At 42.8% G+C, this 12,910-nt stretch overlaps 2 protein-coding genes across 2 annotated transcripts; both read right to left on the bottom strand.

Moving 5' to 3' along the window:
* Positions 1-648: 648 nt before the first annotated feature.
* On the bottom strand, positions 649-2,884 carry LOC144715855 (CASP-like protein 5B3). Its single transcript, XM_078590858.1, has 3 exons — positions 2,600-2,884; positions 1,940-2,072; positions 649-1,081 (listed from the first exon to the last, which is right to left on the bottom strand). The coding sequence occupies exons 1-3, from the start codon at positions 2,728-2,730 to the stop codon at positions 881-883; spliced, it is 465 nt and encodes a 154-aa protein (XP_078446984.1). The 5' UTR covers positions 2,731-2,884; the 3' UTR covers positions 649-880.
* A 2,482-nt stretch (positions 2,885-5,366) lies between these two features.
* LOC144715613 (protein RETICULATA, chloroplastic-like) lies at positions 5,367-11,771 on the bottom strand. The gene is made up of 7 exons (XM_078590558.1): positions 11,213-11,771; positions 11,021-11,119; positions 10,716-10,936; positions 6,294-6,363; positions 6,042-6,121; positions 5,815-5,879; positions 5,367-5,708 (listed from the first exon to the last, which is right to left on the bottom strand). Exons 1-7 carry the CDS (start codon positions 11,693-11,695, stop codon positions 5,515-5,517), a joined length of 1,212 nt encoding a protein of 403 aa, XP_078446684.1. The 5' UTR covers positions 11,696-11,771; the 3' UTR covers positions 5,367-5,514.
* Positions 11,772-12,910: the final 1,139 nt, after the last annotated feature.

Raw genomic sequence — 12,910 nt, 5'->3', positions numbered from 1 at the left:
ATTAAACCGAACTTAGGTAATCAAAAGACCTAAATTAAAACTTCAAGTAAAATTTGTGTATTTGTTTATGTGAGCTTAAGTGACAATCAGATGATGATGTGGTGTGACAGCATGTGACATTCCATCCAGTCATGACGAAGCACTCTTGTCACATTCTGACATATTTTTCTAAAGTCGGGCACATGTGATGGGACGAGAGACGTGACGAAGCACCCTCATCACATTCCGTCTAGTCATCAGTCATCATCTGTCCATTCACATCCCATGGATCTTGTATGGGATGTGACGAATCCTAATCTCCATTGCAACATCTTGACCTTATTTCTAGCTGCAAGCAAACAGAAATTTTGGTCTTTTGTTATCTAGTTGAGAATTACACTTAGTCATTTATTTCAGACTAATGCATATTTATTGCCCACTTTTGATCAGTTCACTCATATGGATGACACATGGGCATATGCTGGTAAAAACTTTTACAAGGAAAATTCCAATAATCGAAAGTAAGAAATAGGTTTCCTTTGATGTACACAAAACTGAACACGCAGCATTCAGATTATGCCACGACTTGTGCCACAGGAAATCAGGTTTCAACAGTAACTGTCATTTGTGACAACAATTAATCAAATTAGCATCAGAATCTCATGCAAATATAAAAAACGATCATTGTTTTATTTAACTGGTCATTACCTTTGTAGAAATACATTCTGACTTAATATACAATGACATACAACTCGAGGGGGCATTTCAGGGGATTAAAAGAACCGGCAAACGTGACGTGAACATGTTATCTCATTCACTAGGCCATAAAAAAGCACTAAAAAATAATAAATAAAAAGCTTACTGCAAGATAGTGAGCCAGCTATCAACTTCTCTTTCAGCCTCAAACAGAGGCAAGGAGCCAGAAGACAACAAGGGAGGACTTGGCGACAAGAGCCCACGCAATGAAGGCACAAGATACAGAGATCTGGTACCTGGCGCAGGCGAGGCCCAGCCCACGCGAGCAGAAGCCCACGTCCCTCGCGAACAGCACTGTTACCCCCGCCGACGCGCACGCCGCCGCCAGTGTCAACGTCGCCGTCACCTGCCCCCATCACAATACCCACGCTAACCATCCATCAACTCTTCCTCAGTCCAATTCATCTGAATCTGAACATAACGAAGTAAATTCATCTGAATGTTGAAAAGTTGATTCATCCGAATGTTGAAAAGTTAACTCATCTGAATGTTGCGAAGTAAGTTCATCTTAATCTTACAAAGTAAATTCATCTGAACGTTACGAAGTAAATTGATCTGAATGTTGTGAAGTTACCTCTTCAGAATGTTGTGAAGTTAACGCATCTGAATGTCGCGTTGTTAACTCATCTGAATGTTGCGAAGTAAATTCATCTGAATGTTACGAAGTAAATTCATCTGAATGTTACGAAGTAAATTCATCTGACCGTTACTTAGTAAATTCGTCTGAATGTTACAATATATTTTCATCAGAACGTTACGAAGTAAATTCATCAGAATGAATGTCAAGAAGTCAATTCATAAGAACATGAATGTTACGTAGTCAATTCATCTCAATGTTGTGAAGTCACTTCATCTGAATGTTACAAAGTCAATGTAGGCGACAGAGATAGAGATAGAGATAGAGATAGAGATAGAGATAGAGATAGAGATAGAGATAGAGATAGAGATAGAGATAGAGATAGAGATAGAGATAGAGATAGAGATAGAGATAGAGATAGAGATAGAGATAGAGATAGAGATAGAGATAGAGATAGAGATAGAGATAGAGATAGAGATAGAGATAGAGATAGAGATAGAGATAGAGATAAAGATAGAGATAGAGATAGAGATAGAGATAGAGATGGAGATAGAGATAGAGATAGAGATAGAGATGGAGATTGAGATACAAATATGTTCATGCAACCATGAAAGAAGGGAACTTTACCCAGTCGCCAACCACGAACAAGCTGACCAGCACGGGGCTGTGGAGGTCCCGCTTGGCACGCAAGGCATACACATCGAGGCAGGCGAGGCCCGTGCTCCAAAGAACTTGAAGCCCCATGGAGGCGATCAAATAGCTGACCAACACAATCAAGACCAGATCAGACGATAGAGAAGATACCCACCATGGTAACGATGATGATGATTATAATGATGAAGATGAAGATGCTGAAAATGATGATGACGATGGATATGATGAATAATGGTGATGAAGATGATGAAGATGATGAATAATGATGATGAAGATGATGATGATTATGGTGATGGGTGGATCTAGAAACCCATCATGATAATGATGATGATGAGGATAATGATGATGATGATGATGAAGATGATGATGATGATGAAGATGAAGATAAAGATGAAGATGAAGATGATTATGGTGATGACGATGATGATGATGGGTGGATCTAGAAACCCATCAGGATAATGATGATAATGATGAGGATAATGATGATGAAGAAGAAGAAGATGATGATGACGATGATGATGATGCAGATGAAGATGAAGATAAAGACGAAGACGAAGATCAAGATGAAGATGAAGATGAAAATGAAGATGGTGATGGTGATGATTATGGTGATGGGTAGAGGAGGAGATGAACCAGAAGGCGGTGTAGTTGGAGAAGCCGGGAGAGGAGAGCATGACGGCGATGGAGGCCGCCGAGAAGGCGATCTGCGCTATCCTTAGAACCAAGCCGCTGGCAGTGCCAGGACTGCCCAGCAAAGACTTCATCTTTGTCGCCAACTAGAGTTCAGCAAGCGTGGAGGTCGCCATCTTCGAAGCCGGTTAGGGCTCGGCGTGTGGCACAATCGCTACTGGTGAAGATGGTGGAGAATTGGAGATGGGACGTTTGAGTAAAAATAATGGGTTTTGCGTTGTGGGTCTCTTTCTTACTGTTTTTTTATCGATGTTGAGACTTGAGAGGCTTCTCTCCTGTGTCACCCATGGCAACGTTTGAGTATAAATAATGGATAACGGGACGGATGCTGACTCTGATATCAGAAATCACATTTTCGGATATCCATTTTTACCGATATCTGGATATCGGTGACGATATCTGATATGGGTAAAGATATCTGATATTGGTAAAGATATCTGATATTGGTAACGACATTAGATATCGGTTGCTGCAATACAGATATCCGATAGCACCTCCAAATTTATCACCTCTTTTGATTATTATTACCTCGTATACAATACCTGATATTGGATTTTTGTTTTCTTCCATATGGGTTAATAGGGTTCGGAGTTTAAGATAAACTCCAAAATACTATTATCACATATGGAAGAAAACAAAGATTTCGAGGTGTATATATCAAATGAGGTAATAAAATGCTAAAAAAATTTGGGTGTTGTTAACGTAAATCATCTAAAATCATATTCAATATTGATTTTTTTCTCTTGATACCGGATATAGATATCCAGATATCGGTTCTAATATCCGGATATCAGATTCCAGTATCCGGTATCCGAGATCGCCTCGTCCTTAACAGTTCGATATCTGTCCCAATATCTGTTGTACACATGACTGTCGGTATCCGTTCGATATCCGATATCCTGTGTCAGAAACCGTCCCCATTTTTTTGGATATCGGATATTGGTTGTCCGATATAGGATATCGGACGGGTATCGGACAGACATCCCCTACAACCTGGCTGTTGAGTTTTTTGCACAGGAAAATTGATGCCCCAAAACTAGGGAATGTTGCGTCCCCAACCAAACGGCTCAGACATGACGGGATGGTTGTCGGGTGGTGACAAACAAGAGTGTGATGTCTAGTTAGTCATGTCTCCTGTCTTGTCACGCATCAGTATTTTGTATAACAGGTTTGCTCATCCCGGAGGGCGTCCCCATCACAAGGGACAGAAAGACATACCAACAAATAATACTTATATATGTAGGTCTCTTGATCTCGCAGTCTCTCTCCCTCTCTCTCGGTCTCTCCCTGATTATCTCTCTCGGTCTCTCTCCAATTCTGACCCTCTCTCTCTCGGTCTCTCTCTGATTCTGTCTCAGTCTCTCTCTGACTCTTTATTTCTCAGTATCCCTCTCTTTCAGACGCCCCCCCTCTCCCTCTCTGATCTCTCTCACAATCTCCATCTGGTCTCTCGCTCTTGGTCTCCCTCTTGCTCTTTCTCCCTATATCTCTTGGTCTCTCTCTCTCTGTGTCCCTCTCTATCTCAGTCTCCCTCTGACTTCACCTCACCATTGTCCATTGACTAGCCATATAATATGATATAGGGACTGTAGTCCTTGATGCCTTTACAAAGCAGAATATCCTCTCACAGATGGGAGCAATTAGGTCATACACAGTATGAATCCAAGGGACTACAAGCCTATAACCCATGATGTTCATCATAAACTAATGAATAACATAAGTCTCTTTGGAAATTTCAGTGTAAAACAAGATATTAATCCTTAAACATTCTACCAGGAATTGTCAGGAATCCTTCAATGTTATACCAAAATATTTTATTCTCCACAAGTTACCAAAATAGTTCTGCCAATATGGACTAATAATGTAGCAAGATTCGAGAGAGAATATTGAGGTATAGGCATTGTCAGTTGACTGGCCATATAATTTAAAATATTTTTACAATTTTAATTTTTTTATTTTGAGCATTATATTTCTCCTTTTATTCTAAAGATAGAACAATATTATTTCCCCTTTTTATCATTTAAAATATTGTCACCAATGTCACCAATATCATTTAAAATATTCCCATCACATCACCCATCACAGGTATTTCATCAGGTCATCGGTCACCATCACTTCATCTATCATGGATCCCTCACTGTGAAAAATGTCGAGTGACCGATGACAAGTGTCATTCCATAACCCAAAACACACATATAGAGAGAGAGACAATGACATATATGTATATATAGAGAGAGAGTGTGTGTGTACAGAGAGAGAGAGAGAGAGAGAGAGAGATGGGAGGGAGGTAAACACAGAAAAGAGGGGAGAAAAGGAAAACTGAGGCAATCAAGAGAGAAAGAGATGGATAAAACGAAAGAGAAAAAGGGGTTGATAACCAGAAGAGGGGGAGAGAGGAGAGTAGAGGAAGCAACAAGTAGGGGCTTGGGAGACGGCGAAAGAAGATGCAAAAAACGAGGGAACGGGAGAGCAGAGAGATGACGAGCAGAGAGAGGGAAGAGAGGAAAGAGAGAGAAATACGGAAGACAGATGGGAATACAAAGAGAAGAGGGGAATTTGAGGAAGGCCAAGGGGGCTACAGATAGAAGTAGAGATGAAAAAAGAGGTGGGACAAGAAAGACTGATAGAGAGAGAAGTAGAGATGATTAAGATAGAGATAGGAAGAGAGATATGGACAGAAAGAAATAGAGAGAAGAGCAAGAGACCATCAGGCTATTGAAAAATCCATATCATCAGGGCCGTACAGGCAATAATACAAAAAAGGGATTGCCTAAGCATGACTAAATAGGCAACCATGATTAGGCGCATATGTTCTACAACATATTAGAGAGGTGGATCGATGGATAGATAGATAGATGTTACTGGCAGCCGCTCCACCTGGCCCAATCGACAAATTGTAGCCCGCCATAGAAGTTGTTGGCGAGGCGGATGCCAACGGTAAATCCCATGGCAAGAGAAGGAGCCCGCTTGGCGGCCGGCGTGGACTCTACCAAACGCTCCAAGCCATTGACAATCTGGTATCTCGTGTTCGATGACACCCCCAGAAATATGCCTGCCACAAGTAGCAAACTAAGAGATGGGTCTGCCATCACACCATTCATGCCCTCTCTCTCTGTCAATTAAGTTGAAAAAATAAGAGAAATACTAGAAGGAGGTACCCCAGAGAGCAGCAGTCTTGATGAGGGGGGGAATGGGAACATCGTGCTCTGTTTTCTTCACAGACCTGCCAATGACAAACGGCCAGGAAGATGGTCCCATGAAAAAAAGGGCGAAGTGAAGTGGGGGAAATCAAGCAAAGATATGTTAAAATAACATCAGTTAAAAAAAAATGGTTTATTTTTTAGACGGCAGCTTTGAACACACAGAAAAATGTTGAGTTACTTACCGTTTAGCTGTCATTATCATGTTGGCAATGCCTTGGCCAACGAGCCCACAAAAGAATCCAACGGAGGCATAAAGGACCCCCTATACACGCTCAATGGATCAGAAAGACATTATCAAACTCAGGACTCTCGGAAAAAGAGCTATCAACCTATCATCTCAAGAAACAAATTTAAGCTAAAATTAGCAGAGCACTATAATCAAGCATAAAAAAAACTGTGCAAACAACATCCATGTCTACGAGATAGGCTCATACCTTAATGAAGTATGCCCCAAGACGTTGCTGGATTGAGAATGGATACCCAGACCTTTCAGCCTCAAAGACACTAGAAGAGATTGAAATACAGTAGCAAACTTTAAAACTGTCTCTAGTTAGATTTTATTCATTTAAACAAGGTTAGGATTAAGGTGTCAATGAAAATGAACCCTTAAATGTCCCTAAATTATATTGTGTTTTAGTCAAGAAAAGATGAAAGTTAGAAAAGTAGTGGATCCATGACAAAACACAGTACGGAAAATAATTACTTCAACAGGCCAAAATTGATTGATCTTGTCGGAGTTCACAGGCCGCATTACTTATAGGGCTCTACCCCACTTAGTTTGTCCCTCTCCCTCTCATGTACAGTCGACATTCTGATTTTCTGGAGTGAGGAAGCATCTACACATCCATGGGATGAGAAATCATTAAAACTATTTAAAAGGTGAAGGAAAAAAGTGAAAGAGTCCCTGAGTGAAGACCTATCAGCGAAGGGAAAATCTTTCGAAAAAAAATCAGCAAAGGGAAAAATGACAACAGGATGCCTCGCAGATTTTGGGGGGGGAGAGAGAGGTTCCAACTGGCTCTTGATGTCTCTCTCTATGGGTATAAATACCTGCCATAAGACCCTGATTTGGGATATGCTTTATATTCTTTATGAACGTCTGGCTGAGCAGCTCTATCTGGCCGTCGTCTTACAAGAATTTGGAACTTTTCACCTAGTGTACTAGCTTGTCTTCAATTCATTGCCATTTGGTTTTTCTATAAACAGGTGTCAGATCGGAACATGTAAAACAATAGTGCCACCAGGGCCAGATCAATCTGTCTGCCAGCACCAGGGCCAGATCAATCTGTCTTGGATTACTTATATCAGAAGATGGATGAATTTTCAGAAGTTCAGGCTTCCATGGCAAACAGTCAAGAATCAGGGCCACCGTCACATCACGCGACTCACCTGTCCCCCACAACCAAGATGAGGTACCAATGAAGTATGATCAGTGGGTGCTTCGTCATCAAAAACTTCCAGTTACCACGGGATCATCAGGAGGGATGGCTCAGGCTTGCAAAGCTCAATTCCTGTCAATATCCATGTCTGGAGATACAATTCTTTGACATTATAGATAACGCTATGGATGGAGAAAGTCTGCGTTGGTACCTCCATACAAGATTGGTAAGACTTCAAGAACTCAACTGGCTACTTCCAACATCAGGCATGTATATCCATGATTGAATACCAGACAGGTTTATAAAGGATCACAGGGCACACGGAACATCAGGCATGTATATTAGCGCCATGCCTCTCCCAGGTGACACTGTGATATGATATTGGGCCAGGTCTATCAGAGACACCGACCCAGTTGGGAGGCCCAGCCTGATAACGTTCAAGAACCGTTTCTAATGGTGCAAGGGAGCATCAGACAACGGCATGGGACAATTGACAAGTGAGTTGCACTTATACTTTTTTGAGCTAATCCTCTGTGGCCATGTCCTCTCTCTCTCTCAACTTCTTGAAGACGATCTTTCCTGCAGAGTAAGTGGCTGCCCCTATCTTCCCAGAGGCAATGATCTTCCCATCTCTCCTTCTCATCTCTCGTACTTACCTCTCTTCGCCTTGCTCACCAATTAAATTTTGGAAGTTTATTGAGGATCTATTTTGTAATATTACAATCGTCTTTCTTAGCCCCAGCAGGATCCTATAAATTTTGTATCAGAGCGCAGATGACCCGACCAGGGGAGCATGCCGAAAGGGATCATCATGATCAAAGACAGGGAGTCCAAAAGGCAGCGCCCAAGAAATTGAACTCCACATTACTGACCTTCAGCGAAGATCAATGGGAGCACTACCAAGGAATATTTCCCGGCCTTGCACCAGAAGATGGACACGCTCCTCAATTAGAAGACACTTCTTCCACATGCCCGGCAGGCCTGCCATAAGTTGAAGAACTGCAGAAGTCCTAAAGGCGAGTTGAAGCACTGCAGAAGGCCTTCCACAAGATTCACGTCAAACTTGATAGGAAGTGATGATAGAGAATGACAAGCAGTGAAAGCAGGAAGAAGCAGAGTTTCACATCAAGTGGGGATACGAAATTCCTGTCGAAATGGATAGCCTACCAAGCATAGGTGCATATGAGGCCTCTAGGAGTGTTTACAATGCTTTTGGGCATCGATGATGAAAAGGGTCTGCAATTATTCGCCGTGATCCAGATGGTCATTTCTTTGGCCGGAAGGCAACAAGCGCTGGCCTGAAGGAGCGGGAAGCCATTCATTCCTTGAGAAGAAGAAAAAGAACTACCTACAGTTGTGTTCTTCAAAAGGATTGTCCAGCGGGCAAACTCTTGACTCTGATCAAGTATGAGGACTACCGAGGATGCCACTGGGGATGGTGAAGGAGATTTGTAGGCACGTTCTAATTGTGCTGGATTACCACTGCTCGAGGGGGCAGCAGGAGAATAGTCAATGAACTGCTTCAGAAGCACCAGACAGATCTATCGCTCGCGCCTAGCAGCTGTTTGATGCAATGCCAACATAGGCTGAGCACATGGTGTGCCCCAAGACATGACGCAGGTGATGTAGTGGAAGGCTCTGGGACTGAGCGGAGGTGGCACCGACGGCACAATGGGTGCAGTTAACGGCAAAATTATTATTCTTTCCTCCATTTCCAATTATTATTCCTGTGGTTGCTCATTCTTAATAATTGACTTTTATTCTTGACATTGATTGGTGTTACATTCTCTCAATTTCTTGCAATTTCCTTCATAGATCCCAAGAGGATCGAATCAGCCATGCAATGAGATAAAAGCAATGAATGGCTCTCATTGGAAGTCAGCCATGGATACAGAGATGGAAGCTCATCTACAGAATGAAACCTAGGACTTAGTACCACTTCCTCTTGGCAGAAAGATACTTTAATGTAAGTGGGATTACAACATCAAGTACAACTCGGATGGATCACTGGAGCAGTATCAACTACAATGAAACATTTTCTCCCATGGCAAAGCTTAACACTGTTTGGCACTTCCCATGTGGCACTGTTGGTCTACTTGGATGACATTATAGTCACAGGCAGTGATGATAAGGCCATTCAGGAGTTGAGCAGACAAACATCAAAACTATTCGATATCAAGTTCTTTGGGGCTCTTGAGATATCTTCAGGGAAGTGAAGTGGCCCACTCAAGATATGGTATATCCATTACATAGTGAAATTATATGATGGATGTCCTAAAGAAGACTGGGATGTCCGAATGCAAACCCATTGCACCTGCATTGATTCAAACATGAAGTTTGGCCCATGTGAAAATGACACTCCTGTCAGTAAGGAGCAGTACCAAAAATTAATGGGTAGACATAACTTACTTGACCCATGTAAAACCAGATATAGCCATCTTTGTAGGAGTCTCAAGTCAATTAAAGCACGACCAGAGGGAAACGCACTGACAGGTCGCCCGTAGAGTGTTATCCTATCTAAAACAGACAGTGGGTATGGGCTTATCATTATTCTGTAAACATTTATACTAATGCTGACTAAAGAAGGTCCGTAGTACAACCGAGGACAACATCAGGGTACTACTCATTTATTGGCAGGAACTTGATTATGTGAAGAAGTAAGAAGCAAAAGGCCATGGCCAGATCCAATATAGAAGCAGAGTTCAGATCTGTTGCTTAAGGAATATATGAAGCCTTGTGGATCAGAGTGATTTTTGAGGATTTGAGTTTTCCCCACAACACCCTGACCATCTTGCATTGTAACAGTAAGTCAGTTATTGATATAGCACACAACCCCGACCAACACAACAAAACAAAGCATGTGGAGACGAATAGACATTTCATCAGAGAGAAAATTGACTCTGGAATTATCATGTCAAGTCTGACTTCTGGTTCATTTGATAGACCCATATCATCCGCATGCAGTCCTCAATATAGTAATGAACCATATTTTTCCCCTGTAAGTGGCCTTTTGGAATGGACCCCAAATATCACTATGCACAAAGACAAATGGATATGATAGAGCTCAGAGACAGAGCTCCAAACAGATACATGATTTCTCTACGGCCATAAAATATCACGTGTAAGACACTAAGTTGGATTATAATTTCATCTTCTAGATGAATATCAAGCTGAGCCGCTACATTTTGACAAGTATCTTCTTGATGAACAGCCTTCTTCCAAGAATTCCGAAATTCTTGTTTCTACCATCCCCTTCCCCTCATATTCTAGCTTGACTTCAATAGAACGCCATTTGGCTTTCTTTCAACATGCCTCCAAATAATCAATTTAATCGTGGATCCGTTTTCATTGTACTTATAACTCTATCATAAGAAAGCTCGGAGAAACCCACACAGCGAAGTTCCAAGAAAGCGGGGAAATGTTATTAAGTTTGATGGTTTGACAGGAAATATAGTAGGAAAATTAAATAAAACTAACCTGCTAGGAAGCGCATCGTAGTAACGCGCCACGCTGGGAAAAAAACCTGAGGACGAAGAAGGCCGACCAATACGTGCATATGGTGCCAACAAACCAACTAAGGCCACGTTAACAACAATTCCTACCAAACTATCTGCTGCATAAAGTTCAAATTCCGCCCAGAAATCCTTTCCCCTTTTCTGAACTTCAGCCACCGTCGCACAGCAGGTATCAATAACAATCTAAAAACGTTCGAAAATGATCAAAAACTCAAAATTTTTCCTAAATCCCAAAGAAACTCAATAAAATTGCGAGCAATGGCAAACCTCTGTTCCAACTTTAAACAAAAACTGGCGATCAACAAGCATGCGGTCTCGGAGCCAAGGAAACCACCTGATAGCCGCACCAATAGGCCAAGCCAGCTCCTTTTCAGTAGAACAATTATAGAAAACGACCCAAGTCAACACACCAATTAACTAAATCAAAAAACAGGAATAAAAAACTAGAAAGAGTAGGACCTGCAAATTAAGATAATTGAAGAGTAGGGATTTCTCTATTCCCACAGTCTTGGCAGCTTCAGCGATGTCCGCCGGGAGCTTCACACCACGAGCTTCTGCCTCCTTCATTACTTCCTCAAACTTCAACAGAGATTCGGGCTGCTCTCCGTCTTCGTTTTCAGGGCCAGAACCCTCACCGCCATGGCCTCCGCCGCCCGGAGGAGACGCCCCATTACCGCCAGACCCGCCAATGCACTCGTTAATGGCATCCGAGCCGTCTAGATCATTGCCAAGCTTCGATTTTTCCGAATTTCCTGGCAAAGAAACGTCCCCCAGACTGGATTCCAGCGAACAACGGGCTACATTTTCGCGTCTACTTCTGAAGATGTTGTTCGTGGAAAAGGTTTTTCTTTCTGCGCTGATCCTTTTCAATGGGCGGCGAGAGGCCTCGCCGAGGGCTTCAAATCGGCGGATTTGGGCGCTGGGAGTGGCGGCGAAGGCCATGGACGGTCGGCGCGAGGTTCGCAAGTCCGCAGCGCAGGCCCTTCTCGCACACGAACCTGCCCTCGGTCGGCGCGGAGTATAGAGCACGGACGCGGACGGGGCGATCTTTTCGTCTCGAGACGAGAAAATCGTCCCGTCCGCGAGATTGGACGAAAACCGAGACAGAAATTCGTCCCGGGACGAACGGACGGCACTGTTTTCCTATTGTCAGACGAAAAACCGTCCCAGGAGATCTCGAAAGGTATATTAATTTGTCCAATCGACGGTTGAGATCTTGCCACGTGGCACTGATATATTAATTCCTTGAGATTTTGCAAAAAGTACTTACTTTTTTTGGGCTGCGCAAAAGTAATTGTACATATTTACCAGGGTTAATAGCACGGCACATCCCAAACTATGTCCAAAATCTGCGAGTTAACCTTAGCTTCTTTTTTTTGGCACGGTATATCCCAAACTCACTAAATCGACTGAGATATATCTCGGTGATGACGTGGAGTCCATCGCGGCTGCCAGGTGGATCTCTGGCCAGATTTTTACCTGGCAGAACTCACCTGGCAGCCACGATGGATTCCACATCATCATCGTGATATGTCTACCTGCCAACGGTTTAACTTAAAGAGAGAGAGAGGCATTCTAGAGAGAGAGTGAAGGAGAGAGAGAGGCATGCTTGAGATGGTGAGAGAGAGAGAGAGAAAGAGAGGTGTTCTATAGAACAATGCCTCTCTCTCTAGAACACCTCTCTTTCTCTCTCTAGAACCTCTCTCTCTCAAGCACGCCTCTCTCTACCTCTCTCTCTAGAATGCCTCTCTCTCTTATCGGAAAACCCTTGGCAGGTTCTAGAGAGAGGAAGAGAGGTGTTCTAGAGAGAGAGGTGTTCTAGAGAGAGAAAGAGAGGTGTTCTAGAGAACAACGCCTCTCTCTCTCTAGAACACCTCTCTTTCTCTCTCTAAAACCTCTCTCTCTCCTTCTCTCTCTCTCTAGAATGCCTCTCTCTCTCTCTCTTTAAGTTAAACCCTTGGCAGGTAGACATATCATGATGATGACGTGGAATCTAGCGTGGCTGCCAGGTGGGTTCCGCCAAGTAAAAATCTGGCCGGAGATCCACCTAGCAGCTACAATGGACTCCACGTCATCAGCGGGATATATCTCAGTCGACTTAGTGAGTTTGGGATATACCGTGCCAAAAAAAAGCTAAGGTTAACTCGCAGATTTTGG

Source organism: Wolffia australiana, chromosome 19, assembly GCF_029677425.1.
Source record: "Wolffia australiana isolate 7733 chromosome 19, ASM2967742v1".
NCBI classification, from domain to species: domain Eukaryota; kingdom Viridiplantae; phylum Streptophyta; class Magnoliopsida; order Alismatales; family Araceae; genus Wolffia; species Wolffia australiana.
This window is presented reverse-complemented; position numbering and strand designations above follow the sequence as displayed.

Excerpts from the sequence above, each read along its gene's own strand:
- LOC144715855 (XM_078590858.1), bottom strand. The coding sequence starts at position 2,730 with ATGAAGTCTTTGCTGGGCAGTCCTGGCACTGCCAGCGGCTTGGTTCTA. Across the intron at positions 2,073-2,599 it reads TCCAACTACACCGCCTTCTG|CTATTTGATCGCCTCCATGG; the intron begins GTTCATCTCCTC and ends TGTGTTGGTCAG. Across the intron at positions 1,082-1,939 it reads TGTTCGTGGTTGGCGACTGG|GTGACGGCGACGTTGACACT; the intron begins GTAAAGTTCCCT and ends TGATGGGGGCAG.
- LOC144715613 (XM_078590558.1), bottom strand. The coding sequence starts at position 11,695 with ATGGCCTTCGCCGCCACTCCCAGCGCCCAAATCCGCCGATTTGAAGCC. Across the intron at positions 10,937-11,020 it reads TGTTTAAAGTTGGAACAGAG|ATTGTTATTGATACCTGCTG; the intron begins GTTTGCCATTGC and ends GAACGTTTTTAG. Across the intron at positions 5,709-5,814 it reads CAAGACTGCTGCTCTCTGGG|GCATATTTCTGGGGGTGTCA; the intron begins GTACCTCCTTCT and ends TACTTGTGGCAG.